Source organism: Ursus maritimus, unplaced genomic scaffold (assembly GCF_017311325.1).
Source record: "Ursus maritimus isolate PB19 unplaced genomic scaffold, ASM1731132v1 scaffold_3, whole genome shotgun sequence".
Lineage (NCBI taxonomy): Eukaryota > Metazoa > Chordata > Mammalia > Carnivora > Ursidae > Ursus > Ursus maritimus.
The window spans coordinates 76,848,975-76,869,636 of NW_024425563.1; the positions used below are offsets into that span (position 1 = coordinate 76,848,975).

General features: G+C 33.0%; 1 protein-coding gene across 1 annotated transcript in view; it reads left to right on the forward strand.

Annotated features, from left to right (window-relative positions):
• Positions 1 to 20,662, forward strand: part of SEMA3A (semaphorin 3A) — a 200,733-nt gene that overhangs the window by 41,653 nt on the left and 138,418 nt on the right. The window contains exons 2-3 of the mRNA XM_008686188.2: positions 13,168 to 13,325; positions 17,895 to 17,957. Of these exons, the coding sequence (XP_008684410.1) occupies positions 13,168 to 13,325; positions 17,895 to 17,957 (221 nt within the window). The remainder of the gene's footprint in view (positions 1 to 13,167; positions 13,326 to 17,894; positions 17,958 to 20,662) is intronic.

Sequence of the window (20,662 nt, forward strand, 5' to 3'; positions counted from 1 at the left end):
TTTTTTCGGAATGTTACAAATCAACCACTGATAGTTCAAAAGCTCTTTCTTTCTTTGATGTCTACAAAGATGATAACCAACAGTATGTATGTAGATGATGTGCCTTTCCTGATAGACCGTCTTTTGACTTCATGTCTGTTGATAATTGGTACTTTTGCAATAATAGCATTTTCAACTACCTGAATCAAGACTTTCATTGCAATATCACTTACTGGTTTCTGACAGCTAATGAAGTGGCAAAGCAGGGCTGATAAACTCCAGAGCCTATCAAGAGGGCTGAGTGTAACATTTTTTAGATTCTGATTTACTAAATGAGGTGGAAGTCATTAAGTTCATCAAACAAACTCAGCTATGAACTTTTAAACTAATTTTTTGAGTTTCTAAAGTAGAAGTAATTTCTTCCCTTAGAGTGATTAGAAATGGTAAAACAACAGTAATAATTGGGAAAACTAGAAAAATATTTTTGACTTTGTAATTCTAGTTTCTATCACTTTTGAGTCTTATCAGTAGTGGTATTTAGCCTAACAAGAAACAAATGCCTGTTTTAGATAATTGTCTTAAAAGAAAATATAAAATTAAAATAAATATTTAAAATCTCAGAAATCTTATTAAAGGAGTATTGCCACTTTGGGACACAGCAAAATACAAAGTCTGAGCTTTCAAAGCAAGTTTCATGAGGTGGGAATACATAGGTCGCTGTTTTCATAACAATTTATTAATTTGAAGAGAAATTGTAAAAATAAATACCTATTTCTGAAGAAGTGTTCCAGTTTTAAAAATATAAAATTATTTTCAATTATTTAATCCAAAACTTAGTAATAACAGTAATATTATAAAGAAATTATTGGCAGAGATAATCTCCTTTTAACTATTTACATGCCAAATAAAGTGTTGGGAAAATGAAAGAATTTAGAAATTGGTGACCTTAGATAATGTTATATGACTCTTTCATACTCACATTGAACTGCTCTGAGGGTTTCATTAGAACTTCATAGCACTAACACTTTCTCTTCTCCTGACTAGAGGCAAATTTTACCTCTGTTATTCTCTATGTTCAAACTAATGGGAGGGTCTCATTTTAAATGTGTGTTAAGTCAGAGAATAAAAGGAGATCATACTTCACTCTAAACAGTGCTTATTATTTATCATTCATTCTCATACTTTTATTAGTGTTTTGGCTTGGGGTTTTTTGTTGTTTTATAAGAGGGAAATGATAACATTTTTGATGAAGCATAGAAGGAAGTTTAATAAATTGACTTAACGCTGCTTTCTTTGCCCGTTCTAAAAGAGAGAAATCTGGTTCTGAATTAGACTTTTGTTCTTGTGGGGATAAATGTCTGTGTGTCCTGCACTGGTCTAGAGAATGTTTAGTGTCTGCTGTCCTGTTCAGCCCAGAGATGTGTTTGATTTTAATGGACCCTGGGAAAGCAAGGATTTTCGACAAACATTCGGGATTCTTAGCTTCATCCTAGGGAATTCCTGAGTTGTCCTTAAGGCTCTCAAACCAGACCTGGCCCACATTATCTTTAATTTAAATCCCAGAACATTTGTAAACATGACCCAGTCTTAGAATACACTTATAGCAGAATGTGTTTGGAAAAGAAAATTGAAAAATTTCAACTTGTCTCATTTCTATATAAGATAAAATTCTTAAATTGTAATTTTTTTGTACTGAGTAAATTTTAGAACTAATACCATGAGATATTTTTGCAAAAAAAAAAAAAAAAAGGAAGTATTTGGGCAGAGCAGAATGTAGGAAAACTTAATTTTCCCAAATTATCTATATAATAATCCCATCTCCCCCTTTCATTTGTGTATGTAGGAAAATTATAAAATGTCAATGAATTCTTATAAACCTACTTCATTAGAGCATCTGACTTCCTCTTCTTAATAAATCCTGAAATGTATCCACTCCAAAATTAAACACATTAGGGGAAAAATATTTATACTGTGTCATCATAAATAGGATATTATTGTCACTAAGATTAGAATGAACTCAGAACACATTGTATGGTTTCATCTAGAGATCTTTTGAGTTCTTTGGTTTTCAGCACCCTCCTCTCCCATCTCTCTTCCACCCCTCTACAGGGAAATCTGATTCAAACAAAATCCTTTTATGGGCAAGCCAGAAGCCTTCATAATCAAAATGTATCTATTCTGGTTAAAGGAGTGGGACGTGCCTAGGTATGCCATATGAATGCCCTGCTTATCTCCCTCACCCCCCCCCCAATAAAGACAATAAAATAAGCTCTCAGGTGAACAGCTTCTACTTCTTTAACTGACAAAGTCAAATTGTGTTTGTTTGTGACACCCAGACACCATGCAATTTAGAGAATGAAGAGACTAGAAGTGGTAAGGGGAGCAGGGTAAATTTTGGGTAATCTAACCCACATGCCCTGTTATGTGCTTATAAACATGTTCATTTTATCTACCTAATCAGAAATCCATCTACTCGTTCATTTGATAAACATATAGTAAATACCTTTTGTCAACCAAATCTAGGGTTTAGGTAATTCCTGCCACCAACCACACACACCTTCTCCTCTGATTTGGTTACTTGATTGATACTTGAGAATGTCCATGTGATCTCCTAGACTTCCTTTTGACCTTCTCAATCTTCCAGCTCTAAGAAATAGATTCTTATATCAATCAAAAAGGGACACCCATGAACACTGAAATAAATACGTTCTCCAGAATGTTCACACTTGCATGTATCAGTTTTCATCCATGAATAAGGAATGTTTCTTTCCTCCCATAAATATATCTTGGGATGGAAATGATGGAAAAATACTGATGAAATACTCAGTTTCTTTCTTGAGTAAGAGCTCATTTGCTCAGCATTAGAAAAATTCAAATAAATCATTCTTAAGCAGTTTCAAAAAATTCTTATAGTGGGCATATGTAACAAATAACAGGTAACAAGTGGTTCATAGAATTTAATTTTGCATATGTGAATATTTTCCACAGTTTTGTTTCTGGAAAAATGAATATACAATTTTTAAATATCAGAAAACATTTGCTCCCTTATAGTCATGTGGAATATGATAGTTATTTGAAGAACACAGTGAAATGTATGCTATGGTACATGTAAATAATTGACCAGGATTGCCTGAAAAATCAGGCTTCCAATTGCATTAGTTAGATAAGCCTCCTTTTTGTTTTCTTTAACTTTACTAACGATAATACAATGCTTGCTTCTCATAGGCATTAATGAACACTGGCTGGTAATAGAAACCTGCCTGTAGAGGAACCTTATAAATAATTAAGACATAAAGACAGAATCAAAAACAAAGTTTCAGTCTCTGGATTACTAGCCTATCACTCAATGCACTAAATTAAACCAGTGTGAATTATAAAAGGATCTACACTTTAATTGGAAATTTTTACCGACTAATTATCTTGCACAGAAATGAATGATCCGTTGCAATGCATAGTTATATTAATCACTTTCATTCACATTAAAACATTTAGTTGCTTTATGTAATACATTTAAATTCATTTTTATTTTTCCAAGGAGAAGTAAAAATTATGCACTATGTATGCATCATGCGTTAGTTTTTTGTAAATTGTTAGCAACTTTTATATTTTTACTATATATTTGTACAAAAACTTACCAAGGATCAAGCAGCAAAAAATTAGGAGAAAAATTAAAGCCATAGTTTTTCTAGAAATTTATTAAGAAAGAACATTAACCTGAGAGCCAGAAGAATTTAGAATAACCTGACCTCTGAAGCTGTTCATTGTAGTCATTTATGCTTTTTTGTAAATGGAAGTAATCAGACCTCATAGTCTAAAGATTTTTTAGATATCAAATTCAGTAATTAAGTAGATGGTTAACCATTTCTTCTACAGGTAATTAGACTCATGGCACTGTGCTAACTTTATATCTAAGAGGACTAAAACATGTATCCATGCAAATGTGTGGCATGCAATTAAAACATTAGTGTGTGTTTGATCAGAGTGGGTGGGACATCAGAAGAGGGAGTAATACCTGCTAATTCTCAAGGCTTTCATTGGAGGGATGGCTTCTAATTGTACCTTGAAGCATGAGAACAGGGAAAATCAACTAGAAGCAAGGAGGGGGCAGACCAGGTTTAGAGAAGAGTAAATTTGCTATTTCTGATAGAATTGTGGGAACTTATAGAGACAGGCATAAAATACGGTAGCAAAGGAAAATTAGGGACTGTGCCTTTATTAGAGACCCTGGGCTAAGGTAACAATGGTGGGTGCAGTTACTTAAAAGCATTGCATTTTTGAAATATGCTCTGGTCAATTTGTATAGTGACACCTTGAAGAATATACTGAAGTTGAGAGATTTTGAAGATAGGGAACCAGTTAAACTATTGCAATTGTAGTATTTTTTGTGTTTAATGTTACTAAACAAAACTATGAAAACTTGATTCATGTGGTTATTGTATGTAAAATGACCATAATTGTACTTAACATATAGAATTTTAAAAATTAGCCATTTTATTATAATTTTATAGCCAGGTTGTAAGTAATTTAGGGTTTAGATGGCATAATTTTATTAGCTATTTGAATGGAACATATAACTAATTAGAAAAGCTAGAATATACTCTGACATGCAATGTATATTGCTACATTTGCCTTTTTGTAGATGCTTATTATTATTTACTTTACCTGAGTTTTTGTTGCACTTAAAAAATATAAGCCGTTTTAAATAATATTTATTGAGACACTTGTTTCTATGTGCCAGTAATAGGTATATGCCAGAAAAAGTTTCTAGAACTTGAAATACAAAAATAAGTAACAGCATATTTTAACTCTAGAAAGAGAGCTTAAGAGATAAGGCAGCTATTAATCTACATTTTTGCATGGCACTGTGTTTTACAAAGGAAAACATGATAGAGTGTCCTTAGAAGGTTGGGAGAGGCTTGACCTAGAACCTGAAAGGAGAGCAGATTCCCCTAGGCACATGAGGATGAAAATTGGGGAGCCCTGGGAAGATAGAGAGCACTAGGCTGTGGTAACTATAGATAGAACGCCACTGAGTTAATTGAAAATAATCCTCTGTGTGTATGTGGTTAAAAGAGTACCTTAAATACAGGTGTTAGTTGTGGTGGTGGTGGTGGTGGTGGTGGTGGTGGTAGTGGTAGTGATGATGCCACCTTTTTACTTAGGTTTACTTTCACTCTTTATGGACATTTTCCAATAACTTAATAGCCATATAGATTCCTAGAGTTTGTTTCTGTAATAAAGCATTTGAAGATGAAAATTTTATGATTTGTTAACCTTTTGATTACTAACTCTGTACTACCTGGAATATATGAAGGTATTTGCCAGATTTCAGCATTCTATCTGAAAATGTTTCATGCTTTTGCAACATTGGATATATTCTCTTAAAAATTTGTGGCTTGATATTTTTCTCTTCCTCTTTTCATTTAAGATGGATATTTTTCTCTATCTTATAATTTTCTTTTCCTCTTTTTTCCCCATGAGATTTAAAAGAAAGAGAATAAAAGTGCCTTTTTCTCAACATTAACAGGAGATTATTCTGGAGGCAGTGCTAATAACATGGTTTGTTGATGTAAACCTATAGAGGGAGTTCTGTTAGAAGATGATTAATAATAATCAAAGAAATTATGATGAATTATGACAGTGACAATGAGGAATTATGACAATGACAATGAGGATGTAAGCAAAAAAAAATACACATGAAATTATTGTAGGGTTTAACAAAGCTGGAGTGATACAATGGACTGTGGATGATGAAGAGGTTCTGGTTCATGATCCTTTGGATCAGTGATACCTGCAACCAATTTTAGAACATGCAGAAAGGTGATGATGTCAGTAATGGAAAGAAAAAAGGGAGTGAGTTCTGTTCAGGTCACGTGAACTCTAAGATGTTTGTGCACTATCTGAATAGAGGTTTCTAATAAGCCTTTGTGTGGCCTTCAGAGGGAAATCTGTCTTGGAAGATATACATTTAAGACATGTAAAATACTGCTAGTGACAAAAGAAACACTTGTAGAAAAGATTACCCATGGAGTTATTACTGTGCAAAAAAGTTCAGGTACAGGGCATTTAAAATAATATAAAGATTTAAGACATAGAATGGGGTAAGACCAAAAGAACCTGGCCCCTGGGTCAGATGGGAGTGGATATCTTGACTTTATACCACAGTAGCTCTGTGACCTAGGGTATTCCCAATATCTATCTGAGTAACTTTCCTCATGAGAAAAAATGGGAATGAAAACTGTCATCTCACAGCATTATTGTTGTGGGAGACTAATGAATATACCTAGAAACCATTCAGCAGTTTTTGGCATGGAATGCTCTTCCACACCTCATTCAGCTGGTCAAAGGATTACAAAGTCATACACATTTTTTTTTAAGGCCAGGTTTAATTGTCAAGCACTTTCTCCAAGGATTATCTACTTCTCCTTGAGGCATTAATTTATCCTTCCTGTTGACTTTCTTAGCTCTTATTATTCTCTCTGTTCATTTGGTTTTTGCTTCTCTGAGGGCATTTGTCTAATTTCCATCAAGGTTTTATTAATCTTTATATTCCACATACTTCTTAGCCAATGCCTATGTGTTACACATATATAAGGACTGGATATATGTTGAACTAGATTAGACTGTGAGGAAATAACTTTTCACACATTTTTCACATTATAAAAAGCGAAAAACAGATTAATATCACAGATAGGCCTGCTCTTGATGTTTTACAGGCATGTTTGAGGAAAAATATACTGTCCTTCCCTGACAGTGCGGTTCATTGTATGGCATCTAGCAGCATGGAAGCTGGGCTTGAGCTGGTAATGGACCTTCACTTGTCTGAAGCTCAAATGTGGGCACCTTGTACCTTGAGCAGGGAATCTGTCCGAGGCAAGAAGCTGATTATTCAAGTCATCTACAAATAAGAAGCATCTGGCAGAGAAGGGTCCTGGCATAAATTCAGTGTGTTGGGAGACATTAGAGATCAGACTATTAGCAAATATAAAGAAAAGAGTTAGAAGAACTTGGAGAAATATTCTAGGCAAAGGTGGTGGGACTATGTTTTATAAAGTGTTATGTGGCCTCTGGCATGGTCTTAGAAAGTAGTTAAGGTGAGAGTTACCCTGAGATCAGGATGTATAAATTTGGTACATATTTTGAGTGTTTACTGATACTGAAATTAGAAGATAGATTTTTCTAAGTACATTTGAATAATACTTACCAAACTTTGTAAATTGAGAGAATATACTCAGCATCACTAAATAAATAAAAGCATGTAGACACCCACTAATACTGACTCTATCCATATAATAGCAAGATGCACTGGCTAGAAATGCTAGGAATAGAGTTCATCACATTGCCAAATAGAAGTCTGTGGAAAGTTACTACCCTTCTTTGTAATAGTTTTAAAATCAAGTCCTTGGAGGGGCGCCTGGGTGGCTTAGTCAGTTGAGTGTCCGACTCTTGATTTCTGCCTAGGTCATGATCGCGTTGAGCCCTGCCTCTGGTTCCCTCAGCAGGGAGTCTGTTTCTCTCCTTCTGCCTCTCTCCCTGGTTGTGCCCTCTCTATCTCTCAAATAAAAAGTATGTCTTTAAAAAAAATTTTAAAAAAGTCCTTGCTGAAATAAAAAATAAAATAGTAAAAATAAGGTAAATTTTTCTACAATATAAATTTATTCATATCTAAGAATTGTCCTTTGTGTGTGTATGTGTGTGTGTGTATGTGTATGTGTGTTTCTTCCTCCTCTTTTTATGAGTTTAATAAAATGCCTCCTGTTTTCTGTGCAATGATATGGTAGTCAGTAGTGCTTGTTTCTGTTGTTTTTAGAATGCAACAAAAAGTGGCCAACTTTTATTTTAGCTCCTGTTTTGCTTTGGAAATATTTTTGGTGCATGAAATTTTAAAAAGTAATCTAGGAAGCACTGAAATGTAGGATCCAAAACTTTGAACCTTAATGAACTTTCTAATATTTACAAATATCTGAATGTAGTCACCATTTAGTCAAAATGTTTGACTTCATATAGATCCAGGTTTGACTTCTTTAAATGAGATCTTTGTTCTGTGAAAGGACAAATTTCAAGTCATGGAAAGAGGGCATATGTCTAAGCCCATGAATGAATACAGGCAATTAATTTGAATCCAGCAACTGGTTAGGGTCCCATTACCTTTCATGCTATAAAATTTAGAGGAGGGGTAAGAAAAGAGAGAGAAGAGAAAGAGAGAGAGAAGGAGAAATGCAGTGGAAGTCAGAAATATGAAGAACAGTGTGGCTTTTGTTTGGATTTGAAGGTCAAGCAGTTCTTCGTCCTACTATAAAAACGACTAACTGTGAGCGGTCTTGCATTCAAGAAATTTGTATTGATTTCCTTGCTTTTTGAGAATCTGACCTGGTTATTGTAATATAATCATCTGTAGAAATCTGTTTTTATCCTTAAGATAATCAGACCACGGGAACATTCCAGCTTTATTCTGTAGAGATAAGTAGACATGTATGATTTTGACATAAATTCTCCCATCTTTTTTAATTTTCATGTATTAAAATAAACACAGAAGATGAGCATCAGCTCATAAAATAATTTTTCAATACCTTAAATAATGTACCAATAGTGATTATTAACAATGTCTTTTTTTTCTTTATTCACATAAAGCTACATTAGAGATTATGATGAATTCAGGAAAAAAGGCAGATCTAAAAATTTATAAATAAATAAGTAGAATGAAAATTAGAATTGACTCATTAGGAAAGATCATGGTTCTTCTTCCCTAATTAATTGGTGGGATACTCTGATTAAAGAACATCAATTATAATTTCTTCTTTTGCTTGTGTTATTAAATTAAAAAGAAATATATGACATAATAAAAAAAAGACAACTTCCCAATTAAAAAAAAAAGTAATACATGAAATGGACTTTATATGTAATTGTCTTGAATTTCACAAGACTGTTTTTTGGAATTGTATCATAAGAGAGTGTAATCTATAATTGATCACTATGATGTTTGAAATTATATGAAATGATTTTCTCATTCAGAACATCTGTACACTTAATGCTTACTGTCTATATCATCTTATAATGGTGATAATAGCACTTATTGAGCACAAACTATTTGCTTCACTCTGTGATCAGCGTATCTTCCATTTTGTCATTAAACATTTTATAGACACTAAATTGTTTGGTGAATCTGGAATAAACAGAATATTTGTTTAATCACCTTTCAAATTTTAGAATAAAAATTTCATTAGAGTGCTTGTCTGAAATGGCACTTTTGATTACAATCGTACATTTACTTCTCTTTACGGTTGACACAGATGTTGAGGTTAGAAGTAATGTCTTAACCATAAAAAAGCTGAATTATCACCCAAAAAGAATTACAAGCTTTAGCCTTCTAGGATTCATCATAGTCAAACTGATTCTGTAGAGATTTCGATTGTTCTTTAATGTTTGTTGTTGTCTAAATATGAATATAGGCAAGATGTGAAAAGGTACTGAAATATTAAACCTCTCACTATTCTGAATACTTATTTTAGTTCCAATTCCGACTTATGTCATGGTAAGAATTATAAAACAGAAGCTGTGAAAAGAAACTCCTAAAATTCTGGAGGAGTGGAGTCAAGGTTGAAGTCATTTAATATCAGTTATAGCTGAATGTGTCTACATATAGGAAAAACAAAATAAGATTAAATAAGGAAATACAATATTAAAAAATATGGGATCTATCTAGATTTAGAGAAAGGGTCTCTGATTTTAGGTATTTTTGCCCTGGAAAGTGATGAGATAACCTAAATTCTGGCAATCCAGAATTTGCTGTGACTCAGTACCATGAAGGTCTTGAAAAGACTCTTTTCTCAGTTATAAAGAAATATAAAGTCCCTGGTAGGAGGAACATCTAAAGAAATTGGAGTAAAAAGGAAGGATTAGGCAAAATCAAGTATATTTGAAAGTGATGGAAAATACAGCTGCTAACCCATACTCCAGGAAAATATTGCCTTTTTGTTTAATGAAGTGATTCAGCAGTAACATTTTTTTTAAAGTGTAGTTTGTTTCCATTGTGATGTCATACATAAACCACTAAAGACTTTTCTCTAACTTGTCTGTATGGAGGAACCAGTGATTCTCCCTGAACAGATTTACAAAATTTAACCTGTAACTTATTTTTCAGTTGGGTGAACATTTTCATTGTTTGGAATTATAATATAGATAGGCATTACATTTGTTATTTAAAATTTAGGCTACAGAAGTTGGCAAACAAAAAGAATATTTCACTGTCCTTAAAATGACATTGACATTTAATAATAATGTAAATCACAGAGCATATTGCTCTTCTTATTTATCCCTTCACCATGCAAGATTAAAATGTAAACAAGTTAGAATATTTGGTAGAAAAGCAATTTTTCAGTGTACTCCATCTGGACCTTAATTTCCTACTTCTGGTCAAGATTGTTGAACGTATTAATATTTTACCTCTACATATTCACACAGGTGATTGTGTGCTTAGCTATGCAAACTGTTGTTGTAGGTATTTTACCTGAATTATCTAACTTCACCTTAATAGCTCTTAGAAGATATATTATTAACCCCGTCTTCCAAAAACTGAGGCCCAGGTAGCCTAAGGAATTCATCTTAGTTTGCATAGCTAGTAAGTACTGTGGTGATGCTTGTGTTCTGACCTATAACTGGATGACTCCATGTTCTGTAAATATAATAGTTGTCTTCCTATAACTTCTTCTACTTGATTTTTAGATCTCCCTTATGTAGTTTCTATGTGTTTCCAATTAACACCCACCTTTGTGTCTTTTAAGGCATCCTCCTATTGCTTAATATTTATATAATTGTCTTGGTTTAGACTCCGCTGACTTTTTTTTCAGTTTGCCTAGCTCCCTATGTATTTGGTTTCTCTTATATTAGGGTAGAATTATTATAGATTTTAGAATCGGAAGGAATGTTGAAGAGCATCTTCTCTGTTTGATAATTATTATCTCCTTGAACGGTCATTCAGTCAGTCAGTGAGCATATCCAGTAATGTAGCCCCTGCTTCTCGTATTAGCTCTTTCCGTCCTCACACAGCTCAGGGTACCTGAAGTTTCAGTCTTGTATTGACTGTCTGTAGCATTGATTATTTGCAGTTATTTGGACACTGGCGAGGGGATAAAATTTAAATTCAGATATGGTGTAGTGAATTCTATTTTTTCTCTTTGGAGACTAACAGCTCTCATTTATTTCAGATATAACTCATATGAATGAAATTCTCCCTTCCTTCCTTCCTTTTTTTTTTTTTTTTTTTTTTTTGGTGGGGTGAAGGGTAGAATAAGGCTAGCCCAGTTGTTTTTCATGAATAAATTAGAAAATCATCTTTTAATAATTTGTTAACAATTCTTGTATTTTTGTGTATTAGATGTATAGATAAATCAATAGATAGAAGTAGACATTCAATTTAATATTTACTGACTGGTAATAAGGAAAAGAAACCATGTGAGTTGTGGATAGTGAGCTATTAATTCTATATTTCCTGATGTGAGGGAATGTTAATTCTGGTAAATAAGTCATTTATATGAATGATTGACAGTGTGATACAAACAGTAAGAGTAATTTAAGCAAAAGGTTATAAAGAAATTATTTCTATGAGAATTTCTTGGAGCTTACATTTGAACTAGCTCTTAAGAATGGATATTTTTTTGTCAAGGTGGTATATAGTTGTAGATGTCAGAAACAAAGGCAGCAAAGGCTAAAAAGTGGACATATGCAGAACACGTTTTCCTGTAGAATACAGGACACGAGGGAGGAGTATTGGGTTAGGGTCTAAATTCAAATGGTAGTGACCTGGCCTTTAATGCTAAGTTAAGGAGTTTGAATTTTATCCTCCACTGAAATAACATTTTTGGTAATATGGAGAAGGCAGTAGGAGAAATTGATAAAGCAGGGAAATTTGTCAAAGGGTTGCTGAGCTGGGGTCAGGGCTGGGACAGAGGAATGGTCTGCATTGCTGCTTCCTGTCCTTGGAAAACACATTCTTCATTTTGTGGATGTTGATGAAAGGGTTCTACTACGTGTACATTGGAAAAATCTGAATCATTGATTCAGGACACAGTTTTGGAGAATCCTCAACATTTCTATCCCATGGAAAGGGGTTTGTGGGGCATATATACATAATTTTTATTTGAAGTAGAGAGTTAAAGAAAATGTCTTTGGTGATTATCAATAACTGCCTTTCTGAAGCAAAAGTGGATTTACAATTAATGTAATTTTTTTTTGAAAATATTTTTCTCACTTAGGTATAGGTCTAAAAGTTCACTGTTTGCCCCCTTACAGCAAATGCAAATAAAAGAAAACAAACAAACAAATAAAAACTGAAAAATTGAAGTCATAGTAAAATTCATATAACTTACGTTTTCATAAAAACCCAACTTAGTTTCTCTGTATAGGTCTGTTATAAAATATTACAGAAGATTTAGATGGTAGAGTTAATGATTTAATGGTCAAAAAGACATGTAAAAATTCCTCATTGAAAAGAAGCCTCAGGGGTGCCTGGGTGGCTCAGTCTGTTAAGCATCTGTCTTCCGCGCAGGTCATGATCTCAGAGTCCTGGTATCAAGCCCCACATTGGGCTTTCGGCTCAGTGGGAAGTCTGCTTCTCCCTCTCCCTCTGTCTCTCCCCCTGCTCATGTTCTCTCTCTATATATATCTCTCTCTCTATCTCAAATGAAGAAATAAAAAAATCTTAAAAAAATAAATAAAAAATAAAAGAAGCCTCAAACAACTTAGGAGTTTAAACAGTGTTTCCCCCATACTACCTCTGATTTGTCAGCCCCTATGCTTATCCTTCTAGATAATGACTTGGAACAAATGAAACCCCTTAAAAAAGTCTTTGTAAAATTAAAGACATTTTGTATACAGTACTGAGCATTTCATTCTGTCATTACAAGCGAAGAGATTCTGTCAGATCAGTTGTGTGAATGAGGTATTTCTATCCCTTTCTTCTGAAGGAGTGTGTGGTCTTGAGTATGAAATCAGTGAACTAATGAGTATGACTTCCATTTCAATGAAATATATATATATATAAAGGCTCCTGTATATTTCTTAGTACCATCATTAAGAACAGCCACTGATTGGTAACTGCAGGAGGCAGTAGTTAGATTGCCATGTACCAATAGCCCATGCTCATGTAGCACCTCACATTAACACCCAATGTCTTGCTTTGTTACCTTGCAGAAATGTTGGAATCCAACAATGTGATCACTTTCAATGGCTTGGCCAACAGCTCCAGTTATCATACCTTCCTTTTGGATGAGGAACGGAGTAGGCTGTATGTTGGAGCAAAGGATCACATATTTTCATTCAACCTGGTTAATATCAAGGATTTTCAAAAGGTATCTTTATTCTAATATATACACTGTAGTTCTTTTAAAACATCTCAACCTATTTAACAGTTAATTCTCTAGCTATTTAACAGTGTGACAACTGGAAAAGATTGTTAAAATTATTATTTTATCTTTTCAGATGCAAGTAAAAGTAATGCATTGATTTGATTATCACAAATCAATGGAAGCAGTAAACCATAAAAATCATCGAGGAAGAAACCATAGTATTTTCAATGATCATTATAACTTCAGCTTATTCTTCCGTAGTTACATAATTATTGCTGCATAAAACTAAATATCTGAACCATTATAGACATATATCATAATTAATGCCATGTGTGAAATGATATGTGTATATGTATGTATAAATTGATACATCTCTCTATATTGCCAGCAGATGCAGAATTCATCAGTCATTATACACATGCCTAATCTGTTGTGTCACCTGTTTTTGTAAATAATGTTTATTGGAATACAGACACTCTCATTCATTTACATATTGTCCGTGTTTGCTTTCATTCAACAATGGCAGAATTGAATAGTTTTGATAGAGATCATCTGGTTCATAGAGCCTAAAATATTTACTATCTGGCCTTTTAAACACAAAGTTTGCCAAACCCGATACTCTGTGTCAAGTTTTTACAAATGTGGTCATTTAGACATTAGAAGTCTATTGGCTTTATCCTTATTCTTTGTAGTGTTTCTGGCTTATTTAGTTAATAAGCTATACAGTTTGGAAAATAAATATAGATTGAAGAATTAGTGGAAATTATGCTACTAAGTCCATATGCTATACACAAAGCCAATCATTTTTTTCACAGTCAATATTTCTAGTCATAATTCTCTGAGGGACAAAGTCTTTTATGCAGTAGCTTTTGTAAGAGTACTAGTAGAACATATTTTTTTAGAGTACATTCACATCAGTTTTTATGTATGTTAGTTTTGCTTCTTAACATTTAGGGATTAGAGTGGTGTTCCTCAACTTCTGATAAACTTTAACAGATTGGACAATAAATTTTAGTAACTGAATTCTGTGAAAAGCTTTTGTTCTGGTTGGAGAATATTGCTTTAAGGATCAAATGAAGATGAAATTCAAAGCTGATTCATATTTCTAATAGAATATACCACTGAACCTAAGGCTTTTACTTTCCTATTACTCAAACACTAAAATTCTGACTGTGCATGAAGACTTAATTCATTATGTATGTCATATAAAACAGCAGTGCCCTTACTGATATACTTTGGGATTAATATACGGCATTTAAAAGTCACCTTTGATATTTCTTTTTCTGATTTTTCAATCTATTTGATTTCTAAGTCTCCTCGAATCATAGCAATATCCCTAAGGTTATCTGTTGCCTAAGGCAACTGGTTATCCATTTGTTTTTCTTAAATGACAGAAGTATTTACCTTAGAGTCCTTTGTAAAGGTCATAAAAGAAGCAGGTTTTGTTGTTTAGTGAAAAGAAGTCATCCTTTTTGTATAATGAATGAAAAATCTAAGAAGATTAAGCAGAATTTGATATTTTAACATATCAGTTCAAATTTTAGTGTTTGTAATACTTTTATCATTTTGTAAAATTCATATATATGAATATAAATATATATGCATGTATCTGTGTGTCTATAAATAATATGTGAGCACATAACATCTCAGAATACATATTTAATGTCTGGCATTCTTCTCTAAATAATAAAATAATAAAGATTTTTAATTTAAATGGTTTGTTCTAAAATTGAAAATACCTAATTATCATATGAGACTACCTACTGTTTTATAGATGAGGAAAATCCCAGAGCCATTTGTATGCCCAGGATATAATCACGCTGTCTTCTACCAACTAGACTTGTAATAAATATATACTGAAGTAGTGAATCAATTAAAGTTAGGTGACTTGCCCAGTGTCATAGTGTTGTTATAGCTCTTGCTTTTGAGGTTAAAATCATTATTCTAATGGAAGACATCTCATTCTAAACATTTAATTATACCACACTGTTTATAGGAGCAAACGCAGTTTACTTAAGAATTCAAATATATTTGTCTATTAATATTCTTTTTAACTTATGTATGATGTTATTCAACATTTTCTGAAGCATCTACTCTTTTGATAAGCTTTATAGGGGTCACTGTAGGATATCATAAATAATTCTTGAGGGACTTGTAAAGATAAGATTATGAACAAATAGGTGGATAGCGGGCCAATCCTTGTTAGAGACAACACATTCTCAGATTTGGAAGGACCATGAAAGATTCTAAGCCTTGATAAAAGGGTGCCATTTCTTTAAGGTATAAATGCTTCCTTACTAAATAATGAGTAAGAGGATCTGCCATGAATAGAAGCATAGAGGCATGAAGAAATGAAAGTATAATATAGATCATGAAGCCCTTTCAATACGAGAATAAGAAATTTAGTCATTGTTAGTTAATTGAGAAATTTTTGAGCAAAGAAGACAAAATATCAACAGGTTAATAAATGTAACTGAAAAGTTAGGCATTATTCTTCATGTAAATGGTTACTGATGGAAATGACAAATACATATATTTTTCTGTAAAATAAATATATATATATTTATTCACTGACTTACAGTTATCCTCATTAAATTGCTTTCCAAAATAGCACTTTATATGCTAAATTTCTTTTACTCATGCCAGATTTTTAAGCTTTATTTATTTGCATATTTTTACTCTGGAACTCTAGCAAGTTGAGAGTTCATACTCCTCTAAGTATAGGGGAATTAATCTTCAATGTTACCAAAATTATTTTCATTAACATTTGACATAAGAGAAAGATGACAAAATGAGGCCCATGCTATCTCAACACCAACAGTCAAGAGCTAAGAAACAATGAGAAAAAACCTTGCCTTTTTGAATTCAAAATTATATGTTTTAGTGTTTGGTAAGTTTTGTGTAATGTAGCTGGCAAGCTTAATATGAAAGTCAATAAATCTTAGCCCTACTATGTATTATTATTATTATTATTATTATTATTATTATTGTGTCTTAAATAAAACTTATATTTTAGCCTCCCATTGTAAATTTTAAGAATAGATCACTTGGGCTTTCCATAGCCAATGTAAAGATAGGGCTCTGGAACCTGTGGAATGAACTATCCAGCATTCAGTTGTAGTAATTCAGAAGTCAGGGTAATGTGAATTTTAAGGACATGAATTTACCATTCTTACATTGTTTTTTATTATGTGATTACTATATAAGAACTGTGTGGAACAGGTCAAATGATATGTTTAATGTACATACACAAATATACATGAAATGAAAAGCACATGAAAAAGAAAATACATAAATTAAAAGCTTCAAATGGTAATAATGAATGCATATCCAAAAATTTCTAGGGCTTTTATAATTGTGACATGGACCTGAAATGCATTTGTTATGCCATCATAGGTTATTTCAGTATGTCCTACATTCTTGCTTCTAAATGTGTTGTATTTTGTTTTTTGAATCCCTAGATTGAATATCACAGCCCTTGCACAAGTTCGTGACCATTTATATTGAATTATCAGGAGGTTCCCAAATATGATGATAGTCAGTCATTTTGAGACTAAAAGCTATCTAGCAGACATGAATGATTGCCACCATGTCTGGATTTTTTTTTTTTTAACATATAACTTCTTTTTTCTGAAACTGTTACCAGAAGTGAAAGATGAATTTAAAAAAAAACAAAAACAAAAGCAAACACAACAAACATTAAATTGTTCTGCCCCAATATAGATAGTCATTTGAATTGACCTGGTGAAATGAAAAATTTTATATTAAAATTTAGATGAGGATATTTGCATTAGTATTATGAAGGAAAATACACCCACAGTCCTCTAAGCCATCAATAAAGTCTTGTCTTGTCTACCACTGTCACTGTAGTCATACAATATAGGAACATTTAGAATTTAGCAGAAATGTTATCAAAGGATGAAGGTGAAATATTAGGAATGAAAATACAATTGTTTTTCAGTTAGTCTTTTTCCCACAGTGGCAAAGCTTTTAGAGCTATCTATTTGCTTCTTCATTTCCTTCTTTATCTCCAGAAAGTATACAATGCTACTCTTACCCACTGTCCTGTCCAAAAAAAAAAAAAAAAAAAGATTCCTTTCTATGATGGGGTTTTCTAAACCCTATCAGTGGCTCATTCTAGTGTGTCATGCTGAGATTTGAATTAGGGAATAGGATCCAGAGTACCCAGTGTTTAAGTTTCATGATCACTATTTCATGATAAAGACAGATTCATTTAGAAGAATGTAAGCCACTTTTTATGTTTATTTCTACCTCTCTTCCCTAGATTTTCACCTCCTCCCAACCTACCTGACAGTTCTCTTCTATGCACACTGCTCAGCTCTATTGACTACTTAAATTCTGTGTGGTCTGATGGGTAGACAGAGATTGAATGATTTAAGTCCATACCAGTTAACTGATGCCATTGCAAAGTCTAAGCTGAAAAGTCCCTGCCACATGATGTTTTGTGGAACTTTCTTTATCTAAGTTGCCCCACCTTGATGTAACAGTCTGTAATGTTGGATCATTTAGAGAACTTAAGTGGCATAAGATTATGTTTTTCTCTGCCCTTAGATTGTGTGGCCAGTATCTTATACCAGAAGGGATGAATGCAAGTGGGCTGGAAAAGATATCCTGGTGAGTATCACTCTTCTAAATCATCTCAGTAATTGCATAAGTAATTTATTACTCTGTTATCATTTTGTTCAGTGTTGTATTACATAAACACCATGCTTTACCTGTGTACTTAATCACTTTTTAGGAGTAAAATAATATTTAATTTCGGATATTGACATTTTTATTTAAAGAAAGTGGGTAAAAGTAACAATATGCCTAAATAAAGCAGATATATGTTCCCTTTGAGGATTTATATATATGTAAAAGATAATTAACAGCTATTTTGAAGCATATGTACTTGTATTCAGTAAGTCACCTTCTTTCTACAAACTGGTTTTCATATGTTAATTCCTCTTGAATTCCTTTTGGATGATATGAAATTTTTCTCCTTCTGAGTCACAATTAAATTACCCCTCTTTCTTTCCATTCCATTCTTTTCTTTCCCTTCCTTTCCTTTCCTCCCTTCCTTCCTTTCATGTTCTGGTTTCTTAAATAAATATGGATTGAGTAATAACTATGTAACAGACATTGTCCTGGGTGCTATGGAACAAAAGAGAAATGGTAAGCAATCCCTACAATGGTTTTACCATTGTAAAAAGATATAGGCCATTTTTCCTGAAGTAGACTTAGGTGGGTCGCTGTTTTGAGGTATAGCCAAGTATTTGCACAGATCATAAAAAGCAGTTATAGTCATTTAAATCAATAAAGTAAAATGAATTACAGGATTGAAAACATACATAATTTGTATTATTTTATGTCTTAGATATTTTTGGATGTCTAAAATACAAGAAAAAAGTCTGAATGTTTTGTGTATGTATTGGCATTTAGAAGAAATTTATCTTAGGTGCTTAAAAACATACACTAACCTGTATGTATATATATATATACACACACACACACGTAGATATTTTCAAGGGACAACTTGGTTGATTGGTAGCAGCTGCCCAAGATGATGTTTATGTTTAGAATGATTTAGAGGTGGTATCTGAGTTCATGGGGAAAGAATGCCTCAATCTGGTAGCAGTGTTGGCTACAGGTAAAGGAAGGAAGTTAAAGGAACGTGAAGTACAGATATTCCCCATCCTTGATTAATTACATATTAGCAAAGATGGGAAATTTCATCCTTGAAAATTGCATTTTAAATACAGTGTTGGTAAGTTACATTATGCCTTCATAGTACAATAAACATTTTTCTGATTAGGTGAGAGTGGACCCCCCCCCCCAAAAAAAAAGGTGTTCTGTCAAATATTAAACCATCCCAAATTGATGCATATGTTAGGGCTATTGGAAAGGAGTAAATAGAAAGAACATGAAGTAGGAGTCCAGAAAAGTCAGGAATTTTATGCTGATACCCCCAATGACTCATTAACTGTACGCATGCAAGTACTTCTTTTGGAGTGCTTTATTATTTTATCCATTACATGAGGCATTACATATTTTACAATTGTGACAAACAAGATTAATCGTTTTTGTGAAAATTATTTAAAAGAAGAAAATATTTCACAGGTATAAGGCAAAACACAAAACTGAATACACAAAAAAATATTAACATCAGATTATGTTGAAGGATTTCAATGTGATAATAACTAAGGATGGATAGAAATTGAGATTTTACTGGTATACAGCTGTGACTTTTAAAAACAGACTCTTTCCCTTTCTATAGTGAAGACATGGAAACATAATTATTGAGAATCTTTCCTGTGTCAAGTACTATGATAATTTAAATGCTATTTTGTAAATGTAATTTTAATAACTTTATGAGGTGGGTATCACTACCCCCATTTTCTTGATCAGGAAATAGAATGATTCAGAATATTCATTCAGAATCTTTTCATTCAGAATTTTAGAACATTTTGAGTAGTAAGAAGTTGAGATCAGAATTTCTGTGCCTCTGATAAAGTTTTTGGTGTCATGTGGCATATATGGATTTGAACTTGCTTGTTAACACACAGAAACTGAACTATGGAGATTCTAATAAATACCTATTCTGGTTTTATCAAGGCCGTTGGCATAACAGCAACCAGCTCACAGCATTCCTATAAGATTGAAACAATCACAAGTGAAATTATTACATAGACTGTAATGCACGATACAAATACTATTATTAGTGTTACTAGTATATGCAGTAAAGTTGCTTAGGCAATTTCTAATGAAAACATCATTAATGTGATTAATTTGGTTCTCTTTAAAGATCATGACCACTGTAGTGTTACACTATTCAATTCGATTTGAAAATTAAAGATAATATGATACTGATCTGACAAAAATATCTGGATTTTATAATAAGCACTGTACCCAAGTACAGAACATATTTGATTTAATGATTAAATCAGCTCATTGAGTTGCTAAGATAGCAGATAATCTTTTGTGTTTGTGGTTTCCAAAATTCACCTCAGTGCATTTCCCTCATATTTTATGGCTCCCCTCTGCCCTTCCCTCCTCTCCTCTCCTTCCTTTCTCTCCCCTTCCACTCTGGTATCAGTACGAAACGGAGGGATTCTGGTGTTAGCCCAGATGCAATGAGTTCAGCAGCTGCAGTAAAGTCCTGAGCTGCACAGTGCCCTATGGATAACCCTAATTGTGACTTCGGAGGTTTCCTCTCTAAGAAGGGCAACTTTAGTTTATTTTCCAGGCTTATTGAAAATGCTTATGGGGTTCAAAGAACTAAATTAAAAGGAACAAGACATGCAAAGTTTGCTAAGTCTGATACAAGGTATTCATGGCAC